This window comes from Neoarius graeffei, chromosome 3 (assembly GCF_027579695.1).
Source record: "Neoarius graeffei isolate fNeoGra1 chromosome 3, fNeoGra1.pri, whole genome shotgun sequence".
Lineage (NCBI taxonomy): Eukaryota > Metazoa > Chordata > Actinopteri > Siluriformes > Ariidae > Neoarius > Neoarius graeffei.
Genome location: NC_083571.1, coordinates 2261604 through 2285617, shown reverse-complemented (window position 1 = coordinate 2285617; position 24014 = coordinate 2261604). Strand labels below are relative to the sequence as shown.

Below are 24014 nucleotides of genomic sequence, written 5' to 3'. Positions count from 1 at the left end.
CTGCTAGTTTAAAGGATTTGGGTACATAGCCAATCATAACAGGAGCGACTGCTGGAGTAGCCGCTGACTAGACCAAGCTCCGTATCACCTGTCGGTCCTTCACCTGGGCCTCGCACAGGGCCTGGAAGTGCTGCTCCTGCTCGTTGGACAGTGCAAGAAGCTCTTGGTACTGGCATTGGAGGTCAGTGGTGAGGGTCTGGAGGAGCTCCCTGACTGGTTTGGACTCCATGGCAGTGTTTGTTCCTCAAGTCCTGGGTTTCAGCACCAGCATAACAATTTTAGCAGAGTGGGTAATGAGGAACTGGAGACAGGCACTGCAATTCAAGGTGTGGTTTTTATTTTTTCTACACTTTTCAGTGATTTTAATGTTCACGCACAGAGAGAGGGGCGGGCGGGCAGGCAGGCAGACGCACGCACTGATACAGCACTCTCTCTCTCTGTGTACTGGCTGTCTGAAAGACACACAGACACACATTAATAGACAGCCAGTAATTAGACACAGGTGTACCTCATCACATGTTACTCTTCGCTATTCACAGCCAATGTTTGACCACACCCTCGCTGTCACACATTCATTATCTCATTACAGTGGCACCTGTCAAGTCATGGGGTTTATTAGGCAGCATGAGAACAGTCAGTTCTTGTAGTTGACTTGTTGGAAGCAGGAAAAATGGGCAAGTGTAAGGATCTGAGTGACTTTGACCAGGGCCAAATTATGATGGCGAGATGACGGAGTCTGAGCATCTCCAAAATGGCAAATCTTGTGGGGTGTTCCCGGTATGCAGTGGTTAGTACCGAACAAAGGTAGTCCAAAGAAGGACAACCGGTGAATCAGCGATAGGCTCATGAGTGTTGAAGGCTCATTAATTCACATGGGGCATGAAGGCTAGTCCATATGGTCCAATCCCACAGAAGAGCTACTGTAGCAGGAACTGCTGAAAAAGTGAATGCTGACACCTTTCTGTTTTAGACACCATTAACTTTTTCACCCCATGCGAATCAATGAGCCTTCAACACTTAGTGCCAAAGAATTCCCAGTTATCGAGCAATATGGATGATATTTTATGTCATGTGTGACACTGCAGACCTCGCCAGGTTTAACGTCATTTTATCATGTTTCATCTCTTTGACTAATAGAGTACATAAACAAATAATACATTATAAAAGAAAACAATGAGTCACTTTTATTTGTAAATGTTTATTGCAATTCATACTCGCAAGTTTTTTTTTTTTTAAATCAGTGTCGTGTTGATCAGAAACATCGAGAGAGAGGCAACGTGCAGGTTTAAATAAAATCCTCCTTTTCTTCATCACGTTTTGTTTGTACAGTGATCATATGGGGCCTGAATGGAACTGTAGTGCATTTCTTTAAATCCAGTCCTGGAATGAAAGTACTAACTGCTAAATACTTGCTCTTCAGCCATAGCATTTTCTAGATTGGATGGGATCTAACTTATTGTTCAGTAGGGTTGCTGATCTTGCCCACGAAGAGGAGGCTCTTGGTGCTTTCGTCCACAATAAAGACCAGGAAGGGTCTGTTGAGGTTCAAGATGCCTGGCAGTGACATGGGCAGGATCTCTATAGTGGTGGCACCAGCCGCTTCAGTTCCTCTCTCATCAACCTTGAGGACTGCCTGGTGGACAACCTGTGGAGAAGTTTCACACATGCATGAGAGGTTTTGAGCATGTCAAAAACTGTCTTTTGTGGAAGGATTAACTCACTGATTTCTCAACAAACCTTAGTAGCCTTCAGCTTGGTCTCCACACTTATCCCTGAGAAGTCTGCATGGTCAGAGAATGCATCAATGATGCCCAGTTCCTTCAAAGTGTTCTCAAGGGAAGAGGAGGCAGAAATGGAGAACTTGGGCAAGGAAAGGTCTACAGAGCTGAAGAATAGAAACATTATTAGAGAATTATATAATAGATTATAATGTTTGAAGAAAAAAAGTTTATTTTTTTTACCTTCTGAAGAGTTTGTCTTGCCAGTACTTGAGGCTTTCCTTGCTGAGGTGTTTCTCCACCTCCTCCAGTTTTCCCTCATCAGGCAGAACGATCAATATGGAGGTGTTGCCTTTGTAGGGCAGTTTGATGACAGAGGTGAAGTTAGTCCAATCATAGTAGAAGTCATAGCGTCCAGTCCTCTGCATCATGTCCACAGTCACCTTGGTGTTCTCATCCACGTGGAAGTCGGCTTTGTGTGTGCGCTCTACATCAAAGGGCTTCTCCCATTTACCTAAGAAGACTCGATGGTTTAAGATTTGGCGCTTATGCAATAACTGAAATCAGAAAGTGATAAATTTTTTCTGGAACATACCTCTGAAATAAATGTAGTTGATGAGCACCAGGATGGTATCTTGGTCCAGGCTCTTGAGTATGTCAGTGATGGTGTCATTGGTCTTCTTGGCAATGAACTTGTTGACCTCTTGGACAGCAACTTCAGGTTTGGAAAAGTCCACACTGAAGGCTTCTCCATTGTAGAAGCGCTGAAGATCTTTTAGAAACTTGTCGAGAGGTTTGAAGCCTTTTCGGACAGCCAGACCACCACCTATCTCCAGCAGCGCAGCCTCGTTGCTTTGGTCCAGTGTGTTCAGCAGGTGCTCATAGGCTTCATTGACCTGATCCTCTGTGAAGGAACTGTAGCCCAGAGTGCTGAAGATTTGTGAGTGGGTCTCACCCTTGGCACCCAGAGCCAGCAGGGACAGAGCCAAGGAGATGCTCAGTGGAGAGAAGAAGATGTTCTTGCCTTTGGCACCTGTGTGGCTGGAGAGTTTATTGTACAGGGTGAAGGCGAAGTCAGCATTCTTAGATAAGATTTTGCTGCATATCTTGCCTTCTCCATTGTCACGGGAGGGGGGTTCATTCACGCCATGGCGGAGATGGTGAGCTGCTGAATGTTCTCCATCATGGCTCTCCTGGTGGTCAGCCAAAGCCACCATCAGCAGGAAGGCAAAGGTCAAACACCACTGGATCTTTCGCCACATTTTACAGCCTGTACAGAGGAATGGAATTCAACTCGGTGTATTTGAGAGGAAGTACTGTATGTTTTTCTGTTGGTGGAAAAAGGTCCGTCTTTCAACAAAGAAACTTAATCATGAATAATACAGAGATCCCACAGGGTTTGATTGAGACATTATTAAGGTTTAGGATTCTAACCTTTTGTCAGGATTAGGAGGAAAGTCATTTGCTTATCTCAAGCCTCAATCACACACTGTTACGTGTTACACTCGCAGACCTAAAACCAAGCCTTCAATATAAACCTCAACCAATCAGTCAAGCAGGAGCTGAATACAGTTGAATTAAACGGATTTGAAGCATAAAACTCCGCTATTAAATATTCTGCTGAACTAAACTTAAACTACACAAACATCTGCTAAGCATTTAAGCTTTTTATCATAAGACAGGAAATGAAAAATGTATTTAAGCTCTAAACTAGCTTCTTAGCATCAGTTACAGAAAACATTTTTGATCTCACAATTCGGATTAGTATTTCTCTTTTTGTCAGGTTTAGATGGGAAATCCTGAATTTACTTATCACAAGCCACAATCATACAGAATTAGAATGATTATATTCCTTGGCACAGTTCTGTCTCATCATACAGCAGCACTGAAAACTAAACGTGTTTATAGAGGTCTAAAATGAGACGTGACAATCAATCAATCAATCAAGCAATCAATCAATCAATCAATCAATCAAGCAATCAATCAATCAATCAAAATCAGAATAAAGTCTTCATGTTGAACGATGTTCTGATCAGCGGTGTTAAAAACCTCAAACAGCTGCACGTGAGTCTTTGATGGTTCAAACAAAGCAGTACAATAAATAAAATTCATAAATCGATATAATTTTTAGAACACTAGGCTTTGTTTCCTACAAAGCTCACAATATCTGTTATAAATTAACCTGTTTTGGATGAATTGAAAACTCATTTCAAATCTTCTAAACTACTTACCACTGGTGTCTTGTCCAATAGGAGACACTTAGCATGGATTCTCTCCAGTTTATACCCTCAGCATCAGCTCCACACGACCGATTACACTTTAACCAGTGACCTAACATTACATTCTGGAGTCCAATCGGCTACGGCACAGTGATGCAATGTGTTTACAGCTGAGTCAGGAGATTTCAGCTTCTACGCTGAAGAGGCTGCTGTTCACAGACACCATATGAGCAAATCTCACCAATAACACATAGGAGAAGTTAATATCTGAATTTAAAAATGCTGAATAATAAAACAAATCTGAAGAATATCCTGGAAGCATGACGTGAACAAAAAAGATTGTCGCAATGCGTAGTTCATTTGATGCACGACATACTGTAAACTCAGTATAAATAAAAACAGGATGAAAATGTGTTTCTGAAACATTGTGCTTTCATGCTTATTTTTTTTTCAACGCTTTACTTGGACATGTGCATGAATCATGCAGTGTCTCCAAAACATCTGGAACCAATGAGAATACAGTGGTGCTTGAAAGTTTGTGAACCCTTTAGAATTCTCTATATTTCTGCATAAATATGACCTAAAACATCATCAGATTTTCACACAAGTCCTAAAAGTAGATAAAGAGAACCCAGTTAAACAAATGAGACAAAAATATTATACTTGGTCATTTATTTATTGAGGAAAATGATCCAATATTACATATCTGTGAGTGGCAAAAGTATGTGAACCTCTAGGATGAGCAGTTAATTTGAAGGTGAAATTAGAGTCAGGTGTTTTCAATCAATGGGATGACAATCAGGTGTGAGTGGGCACCCTGTTTTATTTAAAGAACAGGGATCTATCAAAGTCTGATCTTCAAAACACATGTTTGTGGAAGTGTGTCATGGCACGAACAAAGGAGATTTCTGAGGACCTCAGAAAAAGCGTTGTTGATGTTCATCAGGCTGGAAAAGGTTACAAAACCATCTCTAAAGAGTTTGGACTCCACCAATCCACAGTCAGACAGATTGTGTACAAATGGAGGAAATTCAACACCATTGTTACCCTCCCCAGGAGTGGTCGACCAACAAAGATCACTCCAAGAGCAAGGCGTGTAATAGTCAGCGAGGTCACAAAGGACTCCAGGGTAACTTCTAAGCAACTGAAGGCCTCTCTCACATTGGCTAATGTTAATGCTCATGAGTCCACCATCAGGAGAACACTGAACAACAATGGTGTGCATGGCAGGGTTGCAAGGAGAAAGCCACTGCTCTCCAAAAAGAACATTGCTGCTCATCTGCAGTTTGCTAAAGATCACGTGGACAAGCCAGAAGGCTATTGGAAAAATGTTTTGTGGACGGATGAGACCAAAATAGAACTTTTTGGTTTAAATGAGAAGTGTTATGTTTGGAGAAAAGAAAACACTGCATTCCAGCATAAGAACCTTATCCCATCTGTGAAACATGGTGGTGGTAGTATCGTGGTTTGGGCCTGTTTTGCTGCATCTGGGCCAGGATGGCTTGCCATCATTGATGGAACAATGAATTCTGAATTATACCAGTGAATTCTAAAGGAAAATGTCAGGACATCTGTCCATGAACTGAATCTCAAGAGAAGGTGGGTCATGCAGCAAGACAATGACTCTAAGCACACAAGTCGTTCTACCAAAGAACGGTTAAAGAAGAATAAAGGTAATGTTTTGGAATGGCCAAGTCAAAGTCCTGACCTTAATCCAATGGAAATGTTGTGGAAGGACCTGAAGCGAGCAGTTCATGTGAGGAAACCCACCAACATCCCAGAGTTGAAGCTGTTCTGTATGGAGGAACGGGCTAAAATTCCTCCAAGCCGGTGTGCAGGACTGATCAACAGTTACCGCAAATGTTTAGTTGCAGTTATTGCTGCACAAGGGGGTCACACCAGATACTGAAAGCAAAGGTTCACATACTTTTGCCACTCACAGATATGTAATATTGGATCATTTTCCTCAATAAATAAATGACCAAGTATAATATTTTTGTCTCATTTGTTTAACTGGGTTCTCTTTATCTACTTTTAGGACTTGTGTGAAAATCTGATGATGTTTTAGGTCATATTTATGCAAAAATACAGAAAATTCTAAAGGGTTCACAAACTTTCAAGCACCACTGTATGTTGAGCAAAATCCACATAAGTAGAGAAAAAAAGAGGTGTGAGAAAGTGTGTAGCGTCCAAGAGTGAACTTGTAAATCATATTTTATAAATAATTTTAAAAATTAAAACAGAAATAATGCACATGTAGTTTTACCCTCACTGGTTCCTGACTCTACGGCCATGCTGGAGATGAATGTGTGTCAGGGTTGAGAGTTAGACCAAAGCAGAGGAGATTTTAAGAATCATTTATCATAGAATTAAACAGTAAACACTGATCCCCTCCCACACACAGGCTTTTTTCTTCCAAACTGAGAGAACTTTGAACAATCAATATTTTACTCTTACAAGGATGATAGTTAAATGTGTGTTTTTTGAAACACGATTAGATTACAAAGAATTACAGCAACTGTGGACGTAACTCCAAACCTAACCCTCAACCCCCGCAGTGAGATGCTGTTAAACCTCATTCCTGATGCTAAAGACAAAAGTATTTAAAATGCCTAAGCTAAACAGCACCTGTTTTTTTCACTGCTTCAGAATATCCGGAGCAAACCGTTATCCTCATGTTTGCAGTGCTTCAACAAAATGAACTTAAATCATGACTTGATGATGGATTGGCATCTGAGTGGGAGATGAAGATAAATAATGACATTCCAGACTCTTACTGATGGAGACACTGTGTAGTGATGGCAGTTTGCCAGCTATCTTATTCGAAACAGCAAAAGCAACTCCTGCATTTTTTTCTTCTGTCTATATTCTTACTCCAGGAGGTTTATTCACGCTCTTGCACTTGTCCTTGACCTTCAAGACTTGTCTCTTGGAGTGCAGCAATGTCGATGCTGTAGCGATCTAGTTCCTTGGTGATCAGAACTGTTGTACACCTCAGGTCTCTTATCATTGTCCAACACAGTCTGGACATTCCAAGTCCCGACTATCAACTTCATATTCTTCATCTTTCTACCGCCATCATGGAGATCTGCTTGCCGCGGTGAGCCAGCCAGGTAAGGACTGGGTAAGCTTTCTTTACCCCACCTTTTCTAGGGGCTTCCCTTTCCTGGACAGGCAGTGCTCTCCCTAAATAGGGCTGCCTGGACACCCACTCAGCCTGCCGTTACCCAGAGCTTCAGCAAGGCTGTGACCATCAAATGCAAACCACCTGTGTGTAAAGTTCCTGCTAGCAACTTCCAGCTTCTCAGACCTGCTGCTGTTGAATTTACTCCATCACCACAAGGCTTTCTTATTCTCCTCTCCTAATGACATGCCTTGTGCAGTAAGGTAAGACAAATGATGTCATGCCCCCATTGTGTTGTCTCTCTGGACCTCCAGACCTGATGCCAAGTAGTGCAGAAAAAGTGCCACAGACTTGACAGGTATGGAAGTTCCCCCGCAGTGACAACTGACTTGCTGAGTGATGCCATCTGTTGGCCATCTGCGTGGCTCTTCCTCATGCCATCTGGTGGTGTACCATTGACCCTAACAAGGTTTCAGGGCCTTTGGAGGAAAAACAGCCCCAATTCATCACAGAACCTCCACCATATTTTACAGTTGGGATCGGGTTCTTTTCATTATAGCCGTCCTTCTTTTTACTCCAAACCCACCACGAGTGTTTATCACTAAAAGCTCCATTTTTGTTCCATCAGACCAGAGAACACAGTTCCAGTCAAAGTTGTTGTTGCCTTTCGCAAACTTCAGGTGCTTATGTTTGTGGTTACCTGACAGAAAAGACTTTTTTCTGGAACCTTCCAAATAATCTGTTGGTATGGAGGTGGAGTCTGACGGTAGTTTTAGAGACTCGGAAACACCAAGAGTTTACTTTTTCTTGTAATTCACCAACAGTGATCCTTGAGGATTTTTTGCCTCTCTTACCCTCCTCACTGTCCGTGGGGTAAAATAAACTCGGCTCCTCTTCCAGGTGAGTGTGGAACAGTTCCAGTTGGTGTCCACTTTTTTATTATTGCCCTAACAGGACATAGGAAATGGACATTTTCAGGTGGGGAGCTGTTTTTTATCCCCATTCCCTGACTTATGAAGGTCAACACACTTCTCCCTCAGTGGGTTTGTGTGTCTCTTATCTTTCCCATGGTGATGTTGAGGGAATTTGGCCTCTGTGTCGCCTCATATTTGTTCCCCAGTTAATCAGGAAGTCATGGATTACAGCTTGAAAGTTCCTACACACGCCAATCAACTCACACATGTACAATTTAAATGGGAGACATGCTGCAGGTACATTGTGTTCAGTGTCATTTACAGGGGTGACATGTTTTTGTTGAAAATATATTTCTTGAGGGATGTTTTTCTCTGAACAAATTTATTTCAATTAAAATTTGGATTTTTCTCAATGTGAGATGAAGCAACTTCACCAAAAAGTTTTTTTTTTGGGAGCGGGGAGGGAACACAATAATTGTGGAGAGCACTGTGCACACACACGGTTACGTACAAGGACAGGTCATAGTTCTTTGAACTGAGAAAAAAAAAAAGTTGTGAAAAAAAAGTTTTAATTTATTTTGGGATTTCTTAAAATCAACAACGGGTCAAAAGTATACATACAGCACACAGTATTTGGTTAAATGTCTCTTGGCGAGTTTCACTTTGCCCAGATAAATAATGTATGGATATCTTTGACCCTGTGTCATTCAGAGAAAATTCAAAAGAAATTAAAAATTGAGCACCAAATATTTTATGAAGGATGAACGCTGTACAAATCAATCGGTCCGCCGCAGAAAAAGAACAGCTCACACACAAAGCAGAACAGTGCCATGACATTCATATATGTAAACTTCTGACCACAAACACACACTGTTTTGAAAATACATTTATTTATTTAATTAAATGTTCATTCTGAACACAGTTTTGCTGTAAAAAGAACAAAGATTTGAAGAATAAAATCCAGGTAAAATCATACAGATTTGTTAAAGCTGTCCTGCCTTTCACATTTTTCAAGTGTAGGTCATAAAAAGATTTTCCCCGACACACAATTATTTTTGTTTAGTGACCGAAAGCTACTGAATTCGAATCACAGTCTTCAAATTTTATTAGTTTTTTAAAAATAGAACAATTAATGAATTTATCTCCACATGGCTCTAAATTCTCCGCTATTTTTTCCTGCTTCACCATGACCCAATTCAAGATACTACGTCATGCATCACATCCCGTGGTGGGCTTTCCCCGTTCATGCAAGGCATTGTGGGATACAAATTTGAAACAGGAGAGAAAAATGGAGGGCGTGAGTGTGCGAATGAAACGTGAAAGAGCGACGACAGTAAGGGAAAGAAAGTGAGAAGAAAAGATGTTATGTTCTATACGAAGGAAAGGAAACGCAGGACCAAACTAATAAATATGGGCGCTCAGCGAGCACCTTGGTGTGATCAGCTGTTCGTTTAGCGACAGAATGATGGAACTGTCAGTGCACGCTCAAAGGGAAACCTGTAGATGGCAGTAATGCAACACTGTGGATGCCAGCTGCTGTAAAACCCAAAAGAAGAAGAAGGTAAACCTGCGCATGCGCACACGGACTTCCTCTGTCTGCTTGACTGCGCCAAGTGAGTGATTTCATGCACATTATTTGCTTTAATCCCCTCAAATTAAATAACTTCCCAGCCACAGAATGGCCTGATATTGTGTGAGATATTACAGAAATAAACAGATATCACAATCACCACATTTCAGACGCAACTAAATTTCACAGGCTTTATGAAATCGAAACGCCGTCCAGCTGTAAGAAGATATTTTGGATGTTTACTTTTGCAGAACAATAAGAGACTGACAAAACGTACAGCGAGGCCTTTCCTGGTGTTATTGGGATTATTTTCATCCATTTTTTCAGATGCTGTAAGGCCACCCATTTTTTATCTTTAGGTTCAAGGATTTTTTCAACATATTTTTGATGTCGGTCGAAATAAAAATAAAAAAAAAAAAAGCGTCCTTGTCCAATTTTTTTTTTGCATGGCAAAATTTCAATGTCGGATTAAGATGATAAAATAATTTAAATTCAAGAGACACACTTTACATACATACACACACACACACACACACACACACACACATATATACATATATTTCTTTACAACACTTTATGCTTACATACAGTTGAGGCGATAGCTCGGAATCCACGCTGTCAGCGTTGCCATGGTCAGCACGAGGTTGACACTGTCGTAAAGCGGTCGTAAATACCATAAAAACATTCAAGTGAATATCCAAATGTCGTAAATAGTTTCGTTTTCGGACTCGGCTGAAGTGGATATATACAACACACACTGTCGTTTGTATTTGCGATTCTAATACTTTTTACTTAAAGAAATATGACCTAGTACCAGGGATACTGTGCTGTTACAAGAAAAATGTGACTATTTTTTTTTTTTTACATTTCTTTTTGTATGTTTCGGCGTTTAAAATAAAAATACACACAGACTTTTTATTTTTCTAGCGGTAGTATTTAACTGCCGTCAGCGGATCCGTGATCTGAAAAATCTAAAATGAGTCGCCTTAAGAGAAGTTATTGTTAAAATACAGGCAAAAATGATCCTGAGGTTTTCAGTACTAGGGTTAGAAGCTGTACAACCTTCATTTACGATATTTCTTTAACGTGGAGTTTTTCCAGTGTTCAAGTCTGAAGATCCAGCTGGAGAGGAGACTGAAGAGCAAACAGCATGTTACACATCAGCACTTTACCCTGCACAGAGAAAAGAAACAGAGTTTAGAGTTTTAGTGTGAATCTGAGTGCAGAGAGCGAGCAGTGTGTCAGTGTGAAGTGTCTGAAAGGCGAGCTCGTCCTCACAGACAATATCTCACTGCTGAGTTTTTCTCTGCCTGCCTGTAGAAGAGTGAGGGTACGAGGAGAACCGTCACCTCCGTGGAACAAACAGGGTTCAGAGTGTCAGAAAAATATCGCACGGAAAAACTCCGAATCTCCAGAGCTCCGCCTTTTCTTCTTCTGGTTCTCTGCGCAGTCCTGCAAGATCACGGCCACGAGTCAGAGACCGGAGCAGGAGCAGGAGCTGCGTGCACACACACACACACCTCCCCGTCTCCCTCCCTCACACATCAAGGAACTGGATGAATGTTAAAGTCTGAATGTGTAACAGCTGTCACTGTTCATCCTTCTCCTCATTCAGCTGCTTTATTTTCTGTAATTAATTAATTGAGAATTCCCTGTGCAGAGCGCAACCCTGCTCACCATCACCCGGCCATGGGCTCGGTGAGGAGGAGATACCTCTTGGGTCATACAAGAAATCTCCTTCCCTTACAAGCTCACATCACCCTTTACGTGGCCTACACTCGCCGTGTCACAGAGTAGAGTCGAGCTGAACTTCCCCAGTACGAGCGGAGCAGGACCCGCGGCATGAAGAGGAAATCTCTCCACCTTTTAAACACTGATGACTCCTGTAAGCCAGGCATCTTCCCACTGAAGCACAGGAGAAACAAACAAGCATCGCTTCACTGTATCTGTTCTACCATCATCACTCTCTGCAACCATCTGTCCAGCTGAGTGGAGTATTGCCTACAGGAACTGATCGAGTGGGAGGGGCCACTCATACGCCGGGATCGGACCACAGTCGAACACCAGACTCCGTCTCTCTTCCCGCAATCCTACAGCAAGTAGGATGTGGAACGCTCTACCAGCATCTGGATTTCCCACAAATATGGACGTGTTTAAGCCTGTTACTGAGGCAGATTTTTTTTGGACTTAATTAAATAATATTGCTGTTGTTGAATTAATTAGTCATGATTGCTTACTTACAATGCGACAGGAATGTGCCTTGGGTCACGGCTCCATCAGGCCCTTCAATCACATAGCCCAAGAGCATTAGCTCAAAACTGAGTCCAACCCGGAACAAATTAGTAACAAGCTGAATTTTTCAGAATATGTTCAGAATACCCTCAGGAATAACATACTAAAAGTCCCCGGGAATCCACCTTGTGCTCTCTGAGAAATTCAAGATGGCGTCCAAAATGGCCGCCAATTGGAGATTTTTCAATATCTCAGGGATAAAACATAATATAAATGCAATTAAAATGTTAAATTATACGTTCTCTCATACAAGCAATGCAAATTCACCATTGTCACACTGTTAAAATTAAAACTAACCAAGATTACAAGGTCATTAATGTGGAAATTACATGGAATTTGATGGTTGACATGATTGACAGATTAGCTTAGTAGGCTACCTACATACATGAACATAATGTAAGACAACAATTAGACATTAATTTCCTTAATATTTAGTGCATCTTTAAGCTTTGATAAAATATTAAAGGGAAATTAAATTTGAGAACTCTATCTTCTAAAACTACAATGGCAAGCTGTTTCAGTACACTTCTTCAACATTCCAGCGACTTTCATGACAAAAAGGTCTGCCTCAATAAAAGCTCTTGCTTATAAACAATGAGTAGACTTAAACACTTCTCAGTGCCTCAGTTGTAATGCTTGGATCTTTGTTGTACCATCAATGAAGTAGGGAATTTATTCAAGCTTGTTTAAGGGTGGAAAAAAATAATCTTTGAGTTTCTAGCGCCAGTCTTTACTACTAGCAACGCCAGTGTGTTCGGACAAAAAATGACTAAACTCAGCATGACCTTTTAAAAATGACTGAACTCAGCATGACCTTTTAACATGCCATTTTTCATTTTACACCACCAATTTACTTTAATATTAATGAAAATAAGTGCTCCAACCCCTAGTAATTGTGTTTGTTGTTTTGTGAACAGAATAGGATGACACGGAGTGAACGAGTAACCAATGGATCCACACTATACACAAATATACTGTTATAATAATGTGTACATTGTTATTATATAATGTTAATACACAATGTAATTAATACACACATGTTGGAATTTACTCTCCTACCCTACAAAACATATATTCTGACCTTTTAATTGCATTAATATTTTGTTTTGGGCCTGAGATATGGGCAGATCTCCATTTGGCGGCCATTTTGGACGCCTTCTTGAATTTCTCAGAGAGCACAAGGGGGATTTCCAGGGACTTTTAGCATGTTATTCCTAAAGGGTTTTTTTTTTTTCGTTTTTTTTTTTTTTTAATTTCCCAAAACATTCAAAATACAAACAAATAGAGCACCATATATATATATATACAGATCCAAAAACATCAAAGTAGTAAAACACACACATAGCAATAAAGTAAAAAATATGAACAAGAAAAGGGCTACTTAACTATCTTTACATATGTTAATCGAGTAAATCAAAGTCATCCAAAAAGGATATAAAATAACCAACATCCTTATTTTCAACTAACTTTAAAGATTTGGCAAAAAGCTTGAGGTCATTTAGACTGGGTCAGAATTGCAAAAAGGGGCTTAAATAAGGAGTTGCAGGCATTTGTGAGTAAAAGTTGGCAAACAAACTTTTCTAAAGGTATTTTTTGCGCTGAATCCATTTTTGCTGTTTGCCAAGCTGTATCTCATACGTGGAGCCCAGTAGAGGGCACATTTGCATATAATTTGCATATTTCGAGTATTTCAATATAAAACTCTTCAATGTTGTACAGTATGAAAAAAGTAAAATAGCAGAAAGTTGCATATACCTCTTGGCTAAATAAGTACAAAATTTGGCTTCAATTGGGTGAAAGGAACTCTCAAAAACAGACTTTAGGTAGTGTGTGTGGTCCAAATTACCATATTAAATTATAAAATTCGTGGTCTTGAGTTTATAGACTATATAATAGACTATATAAAGGGTAATTATTTCTGCTGAATCCATTTAGGCAGTCTTTTTATTTGTAACTCAGTAGAGTGGCAGTCTCATAGGCTAAAAAAATAAACACATTTCTCAGCTCTGGCTCAAAAATAAAATCTTAAATTGCGACAGAAGATTTATTGGGTACAGAAAACAAACATAGGCTAATATTTAAAATACATAATATTTATCTCAGAATATTTTTGGTGAACACTGAACTTTTTATCCATTTATATATATATATATATATATATATATATATATATATATATATATATAAATAAAAGACCAAATATATATATATATATATATATATATATATATTTTTTTTTTTTGGTCTTTTTTGCCTTTATGTAGGACATTTAGAGGGCGAGAGGAAATGATTGGGAGAGAGAGATGGGGAAGGATCGGGAAATGACCTTGGGTCAGACTCAAACCTGGGTCCCCGGATTTATGTTACGGCATCCCAGCCAACCAAGCCACGGCGCCTCCAGAACTTTGATTTTTTTTTTTTACTTGAATGCATCCATATAGGAACATCAAAATCATATGTACATAAATGATCTGTAACTATGTAATGTAACTAGGGTGATGGTTTAACATATAAACATATATTAACATAAAACTATAAACAACAACATGACAAGATTCTCCAATATGACTAATTTTCACAAAACAGCAAAAATACCACAGACTGTGATATCATGCCTGGCCAATGATCTTAAAATGAAGTTAACTAAACTAAAGTTCAGCAATTGCTACATTCTGCATCACTTGTTTTACACTTACATGCAGCAGAGCAACGTAAATGGGACTTTTTGCACATACATCGTGCACTCATACATCTTGAGGTGCAGCTGCAGCTGATCAGTTCCAAACAGTAGTCTGGGACTGGAGGAAGTGACATCAAGATGGGCACTAGTGTAGAACCTTCCAGTCTCCATCCCATTTTCTCTGGAGGAGGAAGGACAGGATATAGCTTGTTTGCTTGGCGCCACAAAGCAGACTGGTAATGTGCCCGACGGATATGAAATGACAGTGCATCACTGGTTGGTGGAAGACTCTCTGGAGCTCGGGACTGTACAAATAGGAGTTCCCTTGCCTTGTTCACGCTGGTTACATTGTGAGCCCGATACACCTTACACACAAATAATTTAGCATCTTTTGCAGTTTGGTCAGCCAGTTCGCCTCGACCTATGCCTGTGAGGAGGTGATGATGTTCTTTGAAGCTACTGCAGCATGGGCGATCGAAGCACGGGCAGTCTGAGTGAAGTCGCTGGAGTAGCCAACCGAAGGCATGCAGTGGAAATATGTGAAAACACAATCAAGTAAATGCTACTGCACAATATTAAATGCTACTTATCTTTCAACTAACAGTGCTTTGAGGTGTTACAGAGTGATAGGGTGACCAAACCTCTGTAATTCCAAAAAGTAATTTTTTTTCTCGATTAATTCGACATCTCAAAATCCATATCGAGATACTTGTCCATCTTGATACATCTTAAATATCAATATATTGCCCAGCCCTATGATTAGCAATATTTAAACACTGTATGGAAATAGAAATGATGGCAAAAAGTGATTTTATTTTGAATTAAAGTTCTTGTGGATAAGTTTGAAGTTAATTTACAAACTCTGATGTGATGGCAACAGTTTCCTTGCATCCTCAATGAAATGACTCAGGAATGTAAGATTTTCTATTTGTCTGCTTGAAATATAGGGATAAAAGAAGACATATTCAGGACAACAATAAGAAATGAAAGTGCAATTGTCCTTGTCACATACAAGTACCATAATTCTCACTACAAATAAACCTCCTAGACTTGATCATTATTGTTGTACATGATGTAAAATTAAAAAAACGGAATTTACTGAAATTTTAGAGGTTGTCTTAGATTTTGTGCTCTACAGACTTCCACATAAGAGATACAGCTTGGCAAACAGCAAAAATGGATTCAGCACAAAAAATACTTTTAGAAAAGTTTGTTTGCCAACTTTTACTCAAAAATGCCTGGGGGTGTCACATTATCTGAAAATCGACCTAGTCTAATTCTTCCAGTGTGTAACATAAGGTTTAGTTTTAAAAAAACGACATTTGTGAATAAAGTGTTTACCTAAAAGTAGTAAATTATTAATACCATATTCAATTTTGTTATTATTTAAAAACACTCCAAATTTAATTTCTTGAATGGATAAAGGGGCAAACTGAATCCCCCGAGACTGTAGCCAAGCCTGAAAATCAATCCAAAATCTTTGTATTAAATCACACTGAAAGAAAAGATGTTCCAAATCCTCCTCCTCTGTTTCACAAAACACACATTTACCAGTTTCAAATTTAAATTTCTTCTTAAGAAATTCTTTGGTTGGGTAAATTCTATTCAAAATTTTGAACTGTATTTCTTTCGCTTTGAAGGGAATTAGAAAGGAGAGATATTTAGTTCTAATCTTTTTAATTTCTACTGTTTCAAAATCTTTTAATATGTAATCTCTTTTGACAGAATTAGGAAAGCAATTATTTTGTAAGCAACGTCTTAAAAATTTATCGCACTTTTTATTACAAAATTCGACACCTTCAGTCCAAAGTTGTCTCAGTCCAGGAGAGATGTCAGAGTGCACCATATCCTGATCCACCGTAGGTTATTCCGAAAGGTATTCTGAACATATTCTGAAATTTTCAGCTTGTTACTAATTTGTTCTGGGTATAACCCTATTACTCCTGGGATAACAGACATTAAATTAAAAATAAATAAAAATAATTTCCTATCACAGAACTCTGGTGTCTTTAAGGTTTACTGAAGAAAATAAAGACAAATTATATATAACAATAGATAAATATCACGATACATAACCTTCATGGATCACAAAAACTTTTTAAAAATATATTTTATTTTAATTTATATTATATATTTAATTTCCCCCTTAAATATATCCACTTTTCAAACGTGTATATTTCAGATTCTTGTATTTTTTTATTCTATGTCTATAACTGCTTTAGTCTTTATTAAATGATTGTACTGTAGCTGCTGAGGCAGTAAAGCAGATTAAAGTCCCTGAGGGAGCAGAGAGAGAGAGAGAGAGAGACAGAGAGAGAGAGAGAGCCAGCCTGCCCCGCCTTATTCTACTGCAGTCTGCGGACAAGTTTTTAATCCTCGGGGTTTTTTGTCTAAATTAATTAAATTATTCCAAGTTAATAATTTAAGTAATGCTGTTTTATCTTGTTTAATGAATAAAATAAGGATTAATTTCCCAAAATAAACTCATAAAAATATTAGAAGTAAAACCGAACAAACACACTGAGGGTTAAATCCGCCGAAAAGGATTTTTTTTTTTACAATAATACCGCAGCAGTGCGGCTCAAACTGTCCGTAAAGATGCAGAATATTCATATAAAATAATATTAAAAATGTACAGTTACAAATAAACACAAACCTGCTCACCTTTTAAACAAGAAGCGGCAAAATAACCCGGATGGAGTAGAAGGTGAACCGGAAGAAATTTAAGTCTATATCCGGAAGTACTTGTTTTGTATGTTTATGTAAAAGAAAAAAAAATCCGACATGGTGAATCTGGTTAAAATAGGATCAACATTTATTTTTACATTTACAGCAACACGGCGTTAAACACTCACAGATATTCTCTTTAAATGACTTTAAACCGATAATAATAAAGCTGTGTGCTCATTGGATGAGATCACTGGACGGAGCCGGTCCCGGAATGATTGACGTTTTCGGTAGCCAATGAAATAGAAGCAGCTGGCCATGTGACCCAATAAGATTTGTTTTCTGTGTTTAGGGGCGGAGCTTGGTGTACTCTTCTGGAAGGACAGGCGGCTCGTGGCTCAGCAGCAGCAGGAAAATAAAGAAAGTTCCTGGTTCGGGTCTGGTTCGGTTCCGGTTCGGGTCCGGGTCTGAGCGCGTGGTTGAGGATGAGTCGCTTGTTGAACGGTGTGCTGAGGTGGAGCGCGCGCTCGGTCGCAGCGGATTGGCTGGCTGCAGGCGCGCGCCCCCGCTGCTCCTCATCCTCAGGAGAGGTGCTGAAGAAGCTGGAGCTGCTGGTGAAGAAGGACAGGGTGGTGGTGTTCATCAAGGGAACTCCAGCGCAGCCCATGTGCGGCTTCAGCAACGCCGTGGTGCAGATCCTCAGGATGCACGGGGTGGAGGAGTACACTGCTTACAACGTGCTGGAGGACCAGGAGCTCAGACAAGGTACACACTCACACACACACTCTCACACACACTCTCACTCACTCACACACTCACTCACTCACACACACACTCTCACACACTGCTTACAACGTGCTGGAGGACCAGGAGCTCAGACAAGGTACACACACACACTCTCTCTCTCACACACACACACACACACACTCTCACTCACACACTCACTCTCTCACACACACACACACTCTCACTCACACACTCACTCTCTCACACACACTCTCACTCACACACTCACTCTCTCACACACACACTCTCACTCTCACACACACACACACACACACACACTCTCACTCACACACACACACTGCTTACAACGTGCTGGAGGACCAGGAGCTCAGACAAGGTACACACACACTCACACACACACACTCACACACACACACACTGCTTACAACGTGCTGGAGGACCAGGAGCTCAGACAAGGTACACACACACACACTGCCATCACATCAATCTATTATAATTCAGTTCCGCCTGAGTGTAAAAGTTTACACACCCTTAAGACAAAGTGGAATATTGAATTAGATGGAGAGACTTTTGTACCTTATTTTTTCAGCTCTCTGTTCAGAACCAGAACCCCCTTAGTGTCGCTGCATATGAACGTACAGTGAAACTTGGTGTTTCTCTTAAAACGAAGTTAAACTGAACCCTGTTCACTCGACTCATCGGTCCATTCACACGTTAAAATAAGTGATCACTTAATGACTAGAATATGAAATAATTTAAAGTGTATAAAACAATTTAAAGCAACTTCTGCAGTTATTGTTGCGCTTGAAGTAAAGTTGTCGTGGTGGGTGGACGGGTGTGGGTTCAGTTCACTGATGGTTGTTGGGTCGAAGCTGTTCTTGAGTCTGGAGCTGCAGCCCTTCCGGCTCTGTCGCGTCTTCCACATGGCAGGAGTGAGAACAGGTGATGAAACTGAAGCGTATCGTCTCTGCTGAGGCAGTGAGATCTGTACATGACTTCCAGGGGGAGCCTGATGATCTTGTGCCGTATTAATACCCTCTGAAGGGCTGCTCTTGGCCCTTTTCCACTACCCTTTTTCAGCTCACTTCAGCCCGACACGGCTCACGTTTCAACTACCTCAGAGCAGCACGACTCCGCTCGCTTCAGCCCTGCTCAGCACCCAAAACTCGCACGGTTTTGGAGTGGGGCTGAAGCGAGCCGAGCCGAGTGAGGCTAGGGGCATGAGGAGACACTCCCCTGTGCACTGATTGGTGAAGAGGAGTGTCCTCACATGCCCACACACGCCCCGCGAGCACGCTGGGATCTGTAAACACCGTAAACCCGGAAGAAGAAGAATTACGAGAATTTCTGAAGCCTTATGCGCCTCGCCTCATCTATACGCTCTTGCCAGTATCTGTCCGCGTTGTCGGTGACAACAAGCCACAGCACCAAGACCAGCAACACTAACGACTCCATGTCCTCCATGTTTATTGTTTACTATCCGGGTCGTGAGACTACCGCTTAAAAGATCACTGATGTCACTGTTTGCGCCACCTAACGACATCACGTGACGTCCACCCACTTTCACTAACTCCACCCAATGTGTCCACCCACTTCCAGCCAGCACGGTTCAGTGCGGTTGTAGTCGAAATGCAACTCCAACAGCCCCGCTCAGCCCGACTCAGCCCAACTCAGCACGGCACGGCTCAGCCCGACTCAGCACGGCACGGCTCAGCCCAACTCAGCCGCATTGGTAGTGGAAAAGCGGCATCTGTCTGCTGCTGAACGGTTTCCATCGCAGCCCGTTCTGCAGTAGGTCAGTATGCTCTCGTCTGAGCGGTTGTAGAATGACTCCAGCAGCTTTGCAAAGATGTTGGTCTTCCTCAGAGTCTGTAGAGTCTCTGTTGAGCCTTTTTGACTCTAGCGGTGGAGCTGACCGTCCACTTGAGGTCCTCACTGATGTGGGTTCCCAGGAACTTAAAACTGGAGACCCTCTCCACCTTCTGTCCCCTTATTTCCAGTGGCAGGGGTTCCTCCTGATACCGTCTGAAGTCTATAAGAAGCTCCTTTTGTCTTTTTTGATGTTTAGTGGCCGGTTGTTATCCGCACACCATTCAGTCAGCTTGCGGTCCTCGTCCCTATAAGACAGTCCCCCCCAGGATTCCGCGGGCCTTTTTTGTGATTGTTGCGGGCTAAAATGTCTGATGTTGCGGGGGTTTTCCAAAAAATTGCGATGAAAGTTGCAGCATTTTTTAGGTTTTTGTTGCGATTGCATTGCGGGAGGAAGTGAAAGTTGCGAGAAATTGTTGCGATTTTCTCTTTTTGTGATTAAAATTGAGTGATATGTTAAATATTAAGTTATTACTGAAAAACTATTGATTAAAAAAACAAAGACACTGAGAAATGGTCCTATAAACAACTTTACCAATATAAAAGATTACCAGGACTACAAAAATGCAGAAAAATAGGCTTTACTTATCCAAATGCACCTGTTGGTTCTAAAGTTAAAGTGCAGAGAACCTCACAGCACAACATGAAGTTACCTTCAAATATAATATAAATGCCTCAGCTTTCATGTATGAAAAAAAAAACTATTAATACTAGTACTGTGTGCAGGCAGTCTCTCCTGAAGACTAAGGCTACGTTTACACTAGACCGTATCTGTCTCGTTTTCTTCGCGGATGCACTGTCCGTTTACATTAAACCGCCTGGAAACGGGAATCCGCCAGCGTCCACGTATTCAATCCAGATCGTGTCAGCTCCGGTGCTGTGTAAACATTCAAAATACGCGGATACGCTGTGCTGAGCTCTAGCTGGCGTCTCATTGGACAACGTCACTGTGACATCCACCTTCCTGATTCGCTGGCATTGGTCATGTGACGCGACTGCTGAAAAACGGTGCGGACTTCCGCCTTGTATCACCTTTCATTAAAGAGTATAAAAGTATGAAAATACTGCAAATACTGATGCAAATACTGCCCATTGTGTAGTTATGATTGTCTTTAGGCTTGCCATCCTTCCACTTGCAAGTGGTAAGTGATCTGCGCTGGGATCTCACACACAGCGGCTCAGTCCCGAATCACTGCTCGTGCGCTTCACTCGCGCGCTCTGTGAGCTGCGCAGGGCCGGAGTGCGCACCCTCCAGAGGGCACTCGCTGTTCAGGGCGGAGTGATTTGGAGCGCAGGATGCCTGCGGAGCCGAGCGTATCCGCGTATTGGTGTTGCTGTGTGCACGGCTAACGGTTTTAGTGTAAACGCGAATCATTTTAAGAACATTAATCTGATGATCCGCTGATTCGATGTAATGTAAACGTAGCCTAAATTAAACAATAATTATAAACTAATAAAATAAATGGCTCAGGCTTCATAGAAGAAAAAAAACAATTTGAACAGAATCTCACAGTATGATGCTGAAGCTGCCTAAACAATGGAAAATAAAATACCATTTTGGCAAAAATGTTGGCATCCATTAATTTCTTGTATTCAGTAAAAAAAATAATGTCAAGTGCACACAGTCCTTCACTGTAAACATCACACACTTTCAGTAACAGAATTTAAGCCTACATAAACACTGACTCGCACATGCAGTGTTGCCAGATCCTGTTGACATTTTCCATCCCAAAATATGTTCAAAACCCACCAAAATGCACTTGAAACCGCCCAATCTGGCAACACTGGAAGTAAGGCAGAAGGTAGTTTGTCGACGTCACCTCAAGACAACGCCAGAGATTGGTCAAATTTGCGGGAAAGTTGCGGTGATTTGGATATAATTGCAACACCGCCCTGAATTCACGGGGATTGGTTGAATTTGCGTTGAAGTTGCAAATCACAACATCCTGGAGGGTCTGATAAGCTGCCTCATTGCCATTGGAGATCAATCCCACTCCTGTTGTCTCGTCAGTAGATTTTATAATTGTATTTGTGATGACCCACGGAGACCGCGGTGGTCGAGCGAGCTCCGCTGGAATCGGAAAGGGATGCTGAATAGTTCCTGATTTGTCCCGGTGATTCCCGGGTGTAACGAATCACATTTGATGTGCCGTGGTTAAATTTCCAGAACACAATCAAAAACAAGATGCGTTTCCATTGTAGAGTGTACTCAGCCGCTGTGTCTATGCGCACAGCCTTCATTTACAGTTTAATTCCTCGATTCCTCTGCTGATTTTTGTTAAACAGAGATTTAAGAGAAACTGAACACTGCAGGGGAGTTTCCACACACAAACTGGGGGGTGCAAACTTTTGTACTGAGCTGTTGAGTATTGGTGAAAAGGACTGACTGAGAAACGGAGTGTTTGAGAGAAACGTCGCATTCATACTGAAGGAACTTCACCAGTGATGGACGGAGCTTCCGTACACACATTCCTTACTTACTGGGAATTTACTGGGAATGTACTCTCTGCAGGAACAGAGTGCGCTGTATGTCGTGATGCTCGTTTCCTTCTCTCCTGTTCCGAACTTTATTAATTACTAACCCGCTGCGAGCCTTCAGAGCAGAGCGGCTACACACGGGGTTTCTGAAGGATCTTCTCCCCTCCCGGTGTTCTTCACCTCCGTAAAAGCTGTAACTGTCTTCAATCTCAAAATGTGAGCGTTGGAGTAAATGAAGAAAATGAAACGGCGTGGTGTTTCTCTCAGCGGCGTCACTGTGAAACGATTTTAAGCGTCTCCGCTGCTGTTCACCACCGAGCACGTGGAGTTTTAGTTGTTTATTTACAGATAACTCGTTAGATTTATTCATTTACAGTCTGAACCTCTGTTGCAGCCCTCCTCCTCCTCCTCCTCCTCGAGTAAGCAGAATATTATCCCCTGTAATGACGGAAACCATAGCCTAAAGGTTAGAGAAGCAGCTTTGGGACCAAAAGGTTGCTGGTTTGATTCCCTGGATGAGCAAGAATGGCTGAAGTGGCACTGAAACCCGCCGCCCCCCGTGTGTGTGTGTGTTGCCACAGCTCTGGGGTGGAACATCAGCGGTCAGATAAAGCACTCTCTCTCTCTTAAGTCAGTTTGATGTCGTTAATCTTCAGAACGTTGTGGATTTTCTCTTCTCCACCGAACACCATGACTCCGCCCTAATCTGATCATAGCACGGTGGGCGTGGCCTCACTATGTTTTATCAGTTGTGTACAGATGTGTGAGGGCGTTTACGTTCAATTCTTACACACACGAGGCATTGTTCATGTTTCTGTAACAGTGTGTTCACCGTTCTGTCCTTACTGTCACTTTAAACATTTACACACAGATCAGTGGTGCACTGTTTTTGTAATATTTATTTGTTGTTGTTTGTCCAGGTGTGAAGACGTTCTCAAACTGGCCCACGATTCCTCAGGTGTTCTTTAACGGAGAGTTTGTGGGCGGCTGTGACATTTTACTGCAGATGCATCAGAGTGGAGACCTGGTGGAGGAACTGGACAAACTGGGCATCAGATCAGCACTGCTCGATACACACACACCCTCCAAATAGAGCGAGAGTGTGTGTGTGTGTGTGTGTGTGTGTGTGAGGGAGAGACAGATGAGAGTTCATGACTTTGTAGCAGCTTCACAAATCAGTCCATACCTGTGACCTTTTTTTTTTTTTTAAATCAATGATAAACACTGTGTGTGTACTTTATCAATAAAATAAAATATTTTAGATTGCTGTATATTTGTCTGATTCTGTAAATTTTAGACAAATGATATAGCTGTAAATTTTGAAATGACATTTAAAGTCTAAAGAATTTTAGGGTTTTTTTTTGTTGTTCCCCATTAAATACAGCAAATTTATGTATAGAGAATTTTTTTTTTTCCCTCTCTACAAATACACATTTTTTATTTGGAACAATTAAATATTAATACATAAATTTAAAGTATGAATATAAATCAGTTTTATTAAAGGTACATCACAAACATTTCTAGTAGGAATATTACAAATATATTTCTTTTAAATGAGTCACAAATGTTTAAGGGGCGGCACGGTGGTGTAGTGGTTAGCGCTGTTGCCTCACGGCAAGAAGGTCCTGGGTTCGAGCCCCGGGGCCGGCGAGGGCCTTTCTGTGCGGAGTTTGCATGTTCTCCCCGTGTCCGCGTGGGTTTCCTCCGGGTGCTCCGGTTTCCCCCACAGTCCAAAG

General features: G+C 41.2%; 2 protein-coding genes and 1 non-coding gene across 10 annotated transcripts; 1 reads left to right on the top strand and 2 right to left on the bottom strand.

Moving 5' to 3' along the window:
• Nucleotides 1-1182: 1182 nt before the first annotated feature.
• Nucleotides 1183-17242, bottom strand: LOC132883064 (alpha-1-antitrypsin homolog). 8 transcript variants are annotated; one of them, XM_060916215.1, is made up of 6 exons: nucleotides 17182-17242; nucleotides 10134-10718; nucleotides 2314-2988; nucleotides 1962-2232; nucleotides 1738-1885; nucleotides 1183-1645 (listed from the first exon to the last, which is right to left on the bottom strand). In XM_060916215.1, exons 2-6 carry the CDS (start codon nucleotides 10228-10230, stop codon nucleotides 1454-1456), a joined length of 1383 nt encoding a protein of 460 aa, XP_060772198.1. In that variant the 5' UTR covers nucleotides 10231-10718; nucleotides 17182-17242; the 3' UTR covers nucleotides 1183-1453. The 8 variants fall into 8 exon arrangements, with proteins under 8 accessions (XP_060772198.1, XP_060772201.1, XP_060772199.1 ...); XM_060916218.1 differs by lacking the exon at nucleotides 17182-17242 and having other exon boundaries at nucleotides 10134-10195; nucleotides 10608-11761; XM_060916216.1 differs by lacking the exon at nucleotides 17182-17242 and adding an exon at nucleotides 10838-11761.
• Nucleotides 10780-11052, bottom strand: LOC132883919 (small Cajal body-specific RNA 13). The gene has a single exon (XR_009654419.1). It is a non-coding gene; the product is annotated as a small Cajal body-specific RNA 13 (non-coding RNA).
• Nucleotides 17243-17532: 290 nt separating the features above from the next.
• glrx5 (glutaredoxin 5 homolog (S. cerevisiae)) lies at nucleotides 17533-23539 on the top strand. The gene is made up of 2 exons (XM_060915755.1): nucleotides 17533-17949; nucleotides 23199-23539. The coding sequence occupies exons 1-2, from the start codon at nucleotides 17670-17672 to the stop codon at nucleotides 23369-23371; spliced, it is 453 nt and encodes a 150-aa protein (XP_060771738.1). The 5' UTR covers nucleotides 17533-17669; the 3' UTR covers nucleotides 23372-23539.
• The last annotated feature ends 475 nt before the right edge of the window (nucleotides 23540-24014 follow it).